This window comes from Prunus persica, chromosome G5 (genome assembly GCF_000346465.2).
Source record: "Prunus persica cultivar Lovell chromosome G5, Prunus_persica_NCBIv2, whole genome shotgun sequence".
Lineage (NCBI taxonomy): Eukaryota > Viridiplantae > Streptophyta > Magnoliopsida > Rosales > Rosaceae > Prunus > Prunus persica.
In genome coordinates this window covers 16,430,606-16,441,178 of record NC_034013.1, presented here as the reverse complement: position 1 = coordinate 16,441,178, position 10,573 = coordinate 16,430,606, and the positions used below count along the sequence as shown (strand labels likewise).

The window sequence follows — 10,573 nt, the reverse complement described above, 5'->3', positions numbered from 1 at the left end:
GTTGCTCGTTCTTCGGCATTGAGGCGCCTAGAAAATCCTCATCAGCATAATCTGAACCTTCCTGAGAGTCCACAAGTTTTGTATGGCCAGTGGAACCTTCTTGGGACATACTGGTTGCATTTGTGCCCAATCCAAAGTCGGTGGTTTCAGAACAATCAGATAGAGAGTGACTAAAATTTTCTCCTCTGGAGCTAGAAGCATTAGCTTCACCTAGAGTGGTAGCAGAATCTGTCCTCAAATCATTCAATCGATCAACTTCACCAAGAGTTGTAGCAGAGCTTGTCCTCATAACATTGTTGCTACTGATTCCGCCCAGCTCCAAAATTCCTATGACATTGTCCTCCTCGTCCTGTTTTCTCTGGCCGGTTGTGCTTTCAGCAGGGGATTCTGTGGCTGCTGCATGGACAAAGTCTGAAGATGTTGATAGTGGGGAGGAGGAGGGGGGGCTTAACCTTTTTCCCTCATCTGCAGATGCCATAACTAAAAATTGTTGTAATTATGGCTCCACCCGTCCAAAACCATGGGATTTCTGTAAAATGAAATAACAAAACAATCATAAGCTCACCAATCCAAGCACATTTGCAGGATTGAATTCTATATGGAACTATGGATCCCGAGAGAGCTTCTTCATAATGTTTGCCACCCAAATTGAGGGAAACAGGAAATTTGACAGATTAACAGATAAACTAGAGAATTATGAACTAAAATGCATTCATTTGATTGATAACACAAATCAGAATGCATTCATATTCAAATTGCATGCAGAACTTATATCCTCACTTGAAATTGAGGGGAAAAAATTAATCCAAAAACATTATATTTCAAATATAATCTATGAAAACATTGGAAAGAGAAGGATAAACATTACATTTCAAACGTTATATACGTTGAATATATACATTGCAAGAACAAGAAATTGAGATTAAAAACAAAAACCCCATTGAAAATTTTAAAAAAAGAAAGGAAAAAAAAAAGTAACAACTTGTATGAAAACAAAACTTACATGCAAAACCAATGCCAATGAATTAACGTCCGCCCTGAAGAGAGAGAGAGAGAGACTGCCAATCTCCCGGCCCTGAAAATCAGCAGTCTCGGTTTTGCATTTGACGTCAACCTATGGAGTAATGGGGGTAAGACTGCAAATCCAAGAAAACCCCAAAATGAAATGCGCAAAAACGAAAATGAAAATGACAGTGAGGAGAGAGAGAAACCTGGGGAGGATTAAAGGGCCTTGCATAGACTTAGGCGTTGCTTCCTTTCTCTCTCTCTCTATTTCCATATAATAACCAACTCGTGCCATATCGCGCCTCCTCGTCTTAACTAATTTCTAAAATCCAAGGCTGTCTTTGCTTTTTTTGTCATTTATTCGGTATTTACCTTAATAATATTCCCAATAATATTTTCTTATTACATAATAAACTTTACTTTATCAATTAAAACAGTGGTTTTATTTTATTTAACCAAGTCGTCATATTTTACTTTTTTTTTAGCTGGAAAATATGACATTCAAATATCGAATTATAATTTTTTGGTAATCAAATTAATTAAAAGCGTTTATCGTTACACTCCACCCAATTCAAAATCGTCACATAATCGAACGAAGATGGCCCAACTCAAACTTTTTCTTTGTCTGGTTGGGAGTTATGGCCCAATTGGTTTTACATCCATAATATAATTCTAACCAATCATTAACCCACGTTTGGTTTTCACTACTTGTATTTTTTTCTTTACTTGGAAAGTAAGAAAAGGAGGCAGGTTCTTGTATGAACAGTGGAAACAATAGTTATGGTCAAGAATCTCAAGAAGTTTAAGAAATTTTCACGAACTTACCAAAGGAGTCAATTGACCAAAAAACCAAAAAAAAAAAAAAAAAAAAAACCAAAGGAGTCAATCTGTTTAATGTTCAGCAAAATTCCAAGAACGTTGCTTTGACTCTCGAGATTGAGAGGGTTTTCAAATTTGCTAAGTGGACCACAGGTGGTGGAATGGGAATCAAACCCTTAGGCTCACCCTACTTTGAACCTACTACTAGTAGTTAATTAATTTTATTTAGTTTCTTGGTAAGTCTTAACAAGCGATCTTTTTCTTAATCACGCACACAAAACAGCTAGCCAATGTACTAACAGTGAGGTTGTTAATGGCCAAAGTATACACCCCGGTTGACAAGCAGGCATTGGACTTTGAATACATCAACTCGTAAAAGAAGACTTTAGCAGTCCAAGTTTCTAGCTCTACCCATTTTTCTTTTTTTATTTTGAGTACAAACGATAGTAAACTACAGAAAAGATGGGTTTCTCACACACACACAAAAACTAAGATGTCATGAGAATTCGAACCTAAGATCTTTCGTCTGTAATTCAAAGCTTTTTTTTCATGTTTGCTCCCAGTAATTCAATATTTGATAAATATGTAGATGCTAATAATTAGGATTTAATTGCACATGTATATATACACACACATAAATACAAAGTAAACCAACAATTGTCATACTGGAAAAGTCAATGGTCATTGCAAATTGCAATGCCAACAATATAATATAGTGGAAGAGATTGCATGTAAAGAAAGTTAATTAAGGAAGCTACCATGAAAATTTGAACGCCTTGGCCAACCCCACCAAGTTTCACGTCCATCTCCCCTGAAGCTTTCTACAATTTGATTTGTCCACCATCATTTTCCCGCTGGAGCTTTCCACTTTTCCTTCAAACAATAATTTTCTGTATCTCTCCCATTCTTGGACTATTTCTTTCATCAAACAAAACGCGTAGTTTTTAAGCTTTGTTTTTTTCTAGTTCTCTGTGTGTTTTTTGGAAAATTACTTATCTGGGATTTCAGTTTTTGTACCTGTTTTCACTGAGGATCCAAGAGAAAGAACAGTTTTTGCAGATATCATGTCCCTTATCAGTTCTACTGTGAGTTCACAGATTTTTTGTTTTTGTTCTGAATTCCAGTGTGTAATTAATCATTAGCTTCCCTTTTTGAGTCACTAAATTGCAGTACAAATTTTTGGGGGAGTTTTAAGTTTATACATTGAGGCTTCTGTTTAGTTGGTTACTTGCTTCTTTCTTTTGGCTTTTCCATCCGCATGGGGGATTACAAATCATCTTCCACCCCAACCCATGAAGGAGAACAACATCTTATTGCTGCAGCTCGGCACATAATGCAGGCACTTAGGTCAAGTAGTTTCCTAACTGATGACTTGAGAAAAACCCTCTCAGACCTTGAATCTCACTTGTCTGCCATTGCTGCAATCACTGAAAGCAAGACACAAGAGTTTTCTGAGTTTGAGAAGCGGCTCAAAAGTGCTGAGGAAAAGGTTTTCAGTTGGGAGTCAAATGATCAAATAATGATATGGGACTCTGGCCCTGTGGAAGCTTCCAATTATCTCAAATCCATTGATGAAATCCAAAAACTGATACAAAACTTTACAAGCTTGTCTGTGGATGAATATGGGAAGCACAAGGAACTTTTCTACCGAGCGGATAGTGTTCTGCAGCTGGCAATGTCAAGGCTAGAGGAAGAGCTCATCCACATTCTTGTTCGTTACGAGCAACACCTTGAGCCTGAATACATGTCTTTTCGTTTGTCTGGAGCAGATATTGTGTATGACGAGTCCTTTGTTTCAGCTGACGAAGAATCTATTGAGGAAGCATCCCAGAGAAACAGGTATACCAATGAATCAGATGACTATTATGTTGTAGATTTGGTTCAGCCTTTGGCAATTCCCCATCTCAAGTCCATTGCAAAAGCTATGTTTGCTTCAAATTATGGCTATGAATTTTGCCACTCTTTTATCAACACAAGGAAATATGCCTTGGACGAGTACTTGGTTGTTCTTGGTGTGCAGATATTCAGCATTGAAGACGTGCTGAAAATGGAGTGGACAAGCTTGAACTTGGAGATCAAGAAATGGAGCTGGATTATGAAGATCATCATTCGGGTCTATCTTGCTAGCGAGAAATGGCTTTGTGAGCAGATCTTGGCGGAATTTGGATCTGTCAGTTCATTTTGCTTTCTTGACATCTCAAAGGCCACAATGGCATGCCTCTTGAATTTCGGTGAAGCCATAGCCATGGGATCCCGTCGGCCAGAGAAGTTATTTTCCTTGCTTGACATGTACGAGGTTCTTGCTGATCTTCTCCTGGATATAGATGCTTTGTTCATGGAAGAGACTGGTTCTTTCATAAGGATCGAATTCCACGAGCTTATGAAGAGCTTAGGCAATTTATCAAAGACAACATTTTTGGAATTTGGGAATGCCATTGCAACATCTAACACATCATCAAATCCATTCTCCGGAGGTGGCATTCATCCTCTCACCAGATATGTCATGAACTACATCAAGACCCTAACTGAATACGGCAGAACACTTAATTTTCTTATCAAAGATCAATGCATAGAAGATTCAAATCCAGCCCTTGAGCTGGAGGACAGGCAGGGCATAGAAGATTTATTCTCTTCCACTTTTTATCCAACAGCTCACCACCTTCTGTCAATCACATCTACTCTAAAATCCAGTCTTGATAGCAGATCTAAACTATACAAGGATGCCGCTTTACAACATGTATTCTTGATGAACAACATCCACTACATGGTCCAAAAGGTAAAGAGCTCAAAGCTCATGTTTTTCTTTGGAGATGAGTGGATAAGAGAGCATATTGCTAAAGTCCAGCAGCATGCAACAAGTTATGAGAGAGCTACTTGGAGTTCAGTCCTTTCTCTGCTAAGAGATGATAATCAGCGGTCACATTCTTTCTCAAAGGCAAGTTTTAGAGAAAGATGCAGGGCTTTCAGCATTGCATTTGAGGAGGTGTACAAGAGCCAGACAGGGTGGTCTATCCCGGATCTTGAGCTTCGGGAAGGTCTACAAATTTCAACTGCACAGAATGTAATCCAAGCATATCGGACTTTTGTTGGGAGAATCTCTGGCGATATTAGTGATAAAGACGTTAAGTACACTGTGGATGATCTGGAGAAATATCTTTTCCATCTCTTTGAAGGGTCACCAAGATCGTTGCACCATGCGTTTATACGCAGAAGGTGAAGCTTTGGTAGTTTACTTTATAGGTTTCAGGTTGTAGTGTTTCAAGTCTCCCTTTCCAGTGTTTTTCCCTTTATTTTGTCAGGAATTTAGTAGATGTAAATGTAATTGTTTGTATGCCTTCTGTCAGATTTTCAGAAGCAAAATTAGGCTGTAATATATTGTTGTTTGTCAGCAGCATTTTTCTCCTTCTGTAGTAATATCAATTGGCTTTACATGCCTTCCAATGTTACTGAATTGTAGTCATATAATGCTTGCTTACCCCATGAATCATATATTGACAGAATAAACCACTGAAACTACAACTGCTGTGCTTTACCTTCAATCTTAGCTGCTTAATTAAGGTTTTTTTTTTTTTTTTTTTTTTTTTTGTGAATTTCCCTTGGCGGAAACAAAAAAGTCGATTCACTATGAACAGAAATAAGAAAAGATCTTCCTATTGTTTTGAACTGTTATAGCAAATCTCTTACTGGTTCTGTATATGCAACAAATTCACAGAAAAATACAAGTTGCAGCAATCAATCATCAGTTTCATACAGTATACTCTGATGTTTTACATGTGTTGAGCTGCCCATCAAACTTGTACAACATAATTTTTCTGTCTAGAACATGATGAGGTTCAAAGAACATTGTACAACAAAAACTTCAAGCAAGAGCCGGGTCAATATATAAAACACCACGCCGAGCATTATTGACACAGGAAGAGCTGGCAAAGCTTTTTGATACAAAGCCAGCAGCATCAAAGTAATTCCCAGACCACCTATAATGGCAAGATAACATGCATACACTGTCATAAAATCATACATTGCTGCCCTCCCAACCAAAACGCTGTAGAAGATGAAGTCTCCCAATCCCAGCTTGATTGAACCAGAGGACCCCAATCCAATACCCTCCAGCACCAAACTTTCACTTGCCACAGCATCTTCCTGCCCAAGCTGCTCAACATTTGTTATCCGTTCTAGTAATGGCGCAGAAAGCTCTTGATCCCTATCCGGAATTCGCCCCTCTTCGGCTCTAACCAAACTCGAATCATTATGGCCACTGCCAAACTCACCAGGATTTGAATTTGAATGTGAAGTGTCATTGGCATTCACATTAGAGTTTGACCTAGAATTTACATTATCCGCCAAAACAGAATTGATATTCTCATTGGAATGAGGCCCATTATTCGAATCCTCATTTCTCCTATCTCTCCAAACTCTTCTCTGACGCACGCCACCACTGGAATCATGAGAATTTACTGGCCTAGCCTCATAAACCAAAGCAGGAATCTCTTCATCCCTAGATATTGCAAGCTCTACCAAGAGCCTTAATGGCCCAACAGGCAACAAAACCGCAGCAAGATCATACAAGGCCATGGCAACCAAAAGCACCCAAGTAGTCCATTCAGGCAATAATGTAAACCAATAAGCAACCAGCATTCCAATAACAACCAAATATGCTTGTGTGACAAGAATTGCCATTTTTGACATGAACACAGCCAAGACACCAACAACAGTAAAATTGAACAAAACCAGAAGAAATGTGATAGAATCAATGGGAACATTGAAGTCTTGAATCAGAAACAAGGCAATTTCACCGCCCATAAACCCCAACACAACAAAAGAAGAGAAACCCATGTAGATTTTCAAGAACTCAGTGCATCTGAGATAGAAAAGAAGGACCAAAACGAACGTGACAACAGTGACAACAGCAACAAACACAAGGGAGTTCAAAACGGCACCTACGAATTTGTCCCACGAAGAGTCTGAGGTGGCCTCAGTGTAAGCAATGGTGGCTATGGAGGTCACTGTTTCTGATGAAGATGAGTCCGCGTTTAAGATTGTTACCAAAATGACCACTAACAACATACAGATTGATACTGGTGTGATGATTCTGATAAGTTCTTCGCCTAGAGATTCAAGAATGGTTGTGGGTCTTGGATTTTGGGCCATTGGGTATTCGAAAATTGGATCAATTTCGGTTCTTGGGGGTGCTCCGATTGATGGGTATTTTGAGATTTGTCCGGCACTTTGAGGGTTCAGCTTAGAAACTTTTCGCAGGTTTTGGTTCTTTGACTGCTTGACCAGTCGATGGCGATGAGGGAGAATTTTAACCTCTCATCTATCTGACTTTGTGTTTTACTTTTTATTTTAAAATAATAGGAAATAGTATTTTTCTTATTTAACGAGGAACTAATTGGCTCGCCTACATGCCAAATACAAGCAACAGTATAACTACAATTATGAGTTTCTCACCCAATACTAAGTCTACCGAAGTGTTATGGAAGTACGAATCTGAAACTATTGATTTACAAATTAAAGTTATTTTTTACTGGATTATATCTCATTAACTGACTTGACTATCTTTCTTAAAATAAAAAAAGCAAAAAGGATATTTAGTATGACTAATAGAAGTTGTTTTTATAAATTTTCTATAAGCTACTTATCTAAAGTTACAAAATGTGGTATTATAGTTTGTCAGTGTTTTCTGTAGATCAATTATCCAAATAAAATCTCAATTTTAAAAATCATAATTGTAAACTGGAAATTTCCTAAATAACTAGATTGTATCACATTTGCCTTGTTGGTCAATGGGCTTTGCTTGTTGGCTTTACATTTGCCTTGGGCTTGATTGTATCATATTTCTTGTAAGTTCTGGTTAGTTTGGGCTTCGGCCCGCTAATTGGTGGTTAGAATTGAAAATGCAAAATGAATATTTATACGTAGGCATAGGATGAGGATCAGGCAGATATTTTTGAGGTTCTTTAAAAGGGGGATTCTCTGGCTGTCATAAAAACCCTAAAACAACCCAATCTTAACGTCCCACGTACACGCAGTACGGCGCAACTAACATATACGACCCTCACCGTCACGGCTCTTATCCAACGGCTGTAAATTTGACCCCCTAATTTGACGGATCAGATTTTCTAGAGTCCTCCATATAACAGACCCCGAGTCCCATTTTTGATACATAAACCCTATTCGAATCAAAACCTTAGGGTTTTAGTCGGTCCTTGAACGCAGAGTGACAGAGAGAGAAGCGGACAAGGTACGGTTTGACGAGGCTTCTCACTCATCGCTTATGATTGTTATTATTGTGCTTGTGATACTTTTATGTTCTTTGTTTAATTTGTTGTTGCTATTCGCTGCGGATTTTTCTTTCTTTGTTTTGAAGTGATTTTACATTGTGGGTATTTGGTCTATGATCCATAAAGACATGTATATATGTGTGCGTGTGATTATTGTTTATAGGGCTCTGTTAAAGATGAGATTTTGATTGCTGGCTTTTGTGGTGGATATTTCGGCAACGTTCTCTTTTGATTTGTCGAACAAGGGGTGAAAAAACAAAGTTGTTATTTGAGATTTTCCGTTTGGTTTTGTAGAAACTCTTCAAAATGGTTTTTTTCCCTGCATCTTTCTGAGTTCTGTGAAAAATGAAGTTTTGATTTCTGAGTTTTGAACCTTTTCGGAACAAGGAAGTGCAATATATGCTTATCAAATGAATATTGTTTAACTATATGACTGAGTCACATTCTTATTGGTTTGTTTTGTTTCAGTAGTAGTAGATGACAGAGCATGCGCATGATGTTTATAATCATTGTTTTGGGTAGCTTATAAATGGCTCTCTTGTTATTTATTAGTAAAGTATTAGCATCCTGTGTGTACTTTTAACACAATTTTAGATTAAGGGTTCTTATACACAGACTTAATTCGACATTTCTGTTGACATGACTATAACATGTGTAGTCTTCAACCAACAGAATTGATTGCTGTATCCACTCTTATTATGATAAATATCTGTTCATTGAACTTGTTTGCTTGTGCTTTGTTTTAGGTTATTGCAATGGCTTTCTTAAGTAAAATTGGGAATATACTCAGACAGACTGCAAACAAGCAGATCAGATCTGAATTATCTCCTTTCAAACTGTCCATCCATCAAGCAGTAAGATGCATGTCAAGCATGGCGAGTTCAAAACTCTTTATTGGAGGTGTTGTCAGAATTCCTCAAGTGTCTCAAATATGATTCCCCCCTGCGTGTGGCGATTTTGTGCTAAGATGGTCTCAGTTTTTGTAATGCAGGTATTTCGTACCAGACAGATGAGCAGAGTCTGAGGGAAGCTTTTGCAAAATATGGTGAAGTTATTGATGGTATGCCATCGTCTTAATAGTGTTGTTTTGTGAATTCTAGACAAAATTAGACTTCTGGGACTGTACCTGGTATTATAAATGCATAATGTTGAAAATAATGCATTTAAAATTATCCATACACTTTGCAGTAGCTATTTGTTTTAATGGAGTTTGAACTTCTGCAATAATTTGGTGCTCATTGACTTCTTGTAGCAAGAATCATCAGTGACCGTGAAACTGGTAGATCTAGAGGATTTGGGTTCATCACTTTCACCAGTAGCGAGGAGGCATCCAGTGCCATCCAGGCCTTGGATGGGCAGGTAGTTATTTTTATGAAAATTTTTTCTTCCTTCTTTTTTTAGTTGTTTCTTCATATACTTTTATAATTGTTAAAACATTCGTCTTATGTTAAAACATTTGTCTGGAAATCCTCTAGGAGCTTCATGGCCGCCGAGTAAGGGTGAATTATGCTACTGATAGGCCTCGCCCTAACTTCGGTGATGGCGGCTACAACGGAGGTGGTGGAGGTTATGGCGGTGGTGGTGGTTACGGTGGCGGTGGCGGTGGTTATGGCGGTGGCGGTAGTTATGGCGGTGGTGGTTATGGTGGTGGGAACACTGGTGGTGGATATGGTGGAAGTGGAGGTGGCTACAGCAGTGGTGGTAATTACCCAAGTGGAAACACTTTTGAAACTGCTAGCACTGGAGGTGCTTTTGGCAATAGCAGCAATTTTGGTGTTGCTGGCGGTGTTGGTGGTGCTGATGACTTTGTTGGCGGTGCTGACAACAACTTTGGCAGTGGTGGAGCTCAATTGGGAGAGAACAAAGGTGGTTTCAGCTTGGATGATCCATTGGAAGGAAATGATAGGGATGACGATAACGACGGCAACTTTCTCAAGAGGGCTTGATAATATTTAGATATGAGGAGCAATTTAGTTTGCTTCTCCTCAGAGCTACTAGAAGATTGTCTTTTTGTTACAGCTGAATGTCCCCCCTCCCCGTCTTCCTGAACTATTAATTTCGTTTGTCGGATTTTTCTGTGAATTTCATGCACCTTTTAGTGTGCTTTGTCAACTAAGGACCTGGATTGTGGAAATAATTGTGATTCATGGTCTCCCTTATTTTTCTTTTAAAATGACATAGAAACTTAAATTGAAGTGCAATAATAGGAGGAAATTGTTGAAATGCATGATAAATATTGTGAAAGCTTCGGTTTCATATTCAGATTCTTGAAATGAATGATGAACAAAAGGACCTCTTATCAAATCTATTAAGAAATTGTTCAATGTTGAAGAAAAAAACAAAATATGTCCAATGTTCAACAAAAGAGAGCAAAGTCGTCAGTTGTACAGCGAGAGGGGGGCATAATCTTTGATTTATTTCAATTTCCCATTTGTGGATGTCCATTCATTAAATCAAAATCGGTA

At 38.3% G+C, this 10,573-nt stretch overlaps 3 protein-coding genes across 3 annotated transcripts; 2 read left to right on the top strand and 1 right to left on the bottom strand.

Annotated features, from left to right (window-relative positions):
• Positions 2,802-5,366, top strand: LOC18776015 (exocyst complex component EXO70B1). Its single transcript, XM_007211080.2, has one exon. The coding sequence runs from the start codon at positions 3,083-3,085 to the stop codon at positions 5,039-5,041; it is 1,959 nt and encodes a 652-aa protein (XP_007211142.1). The 5' UTR covers positions 2,802-3,082; the 3' UTR covers positions 5,042-5,366.
• LOC18776336 (presenilin-like protein At2g29900) lies at positions 5,491-7,181 on the bottom strand. The gene has a single exon (XM_007209078.2). It carries the CDS (start codon positions 6,970-6,972, stop codon positions 5,641-5,643), a length of 1,332 nt encoding a protein of 443 aa, XP_007209140.1. The 5' UTR covers positions 6,973-7,181; the 3' UTR covers positions 5,491-5,640.
• Positions 7,940-10,307, top strand: LOC18776778 (glycine-rich RNA-binding protein blt801). Its single transcript, XM_007209421.2, has 5 exons — positions 7,940-8,068; positions 8,855-9,008; positions 9,100-9,168; positions 9,361-9,467; positions 9,584-10,307. The coding sequence occupies exons 2-5, from the start codon at positions 8,864-8,866 to the stop codon at positions 10,052-10,054; spliced, it is 792 nt and encodes a 263-aa protein (XP_007209483.1). The 5' UTR covers positions 7,940-8,068; positions 8,855-8,863; the 3' UTR covers positions 10,055-10,307.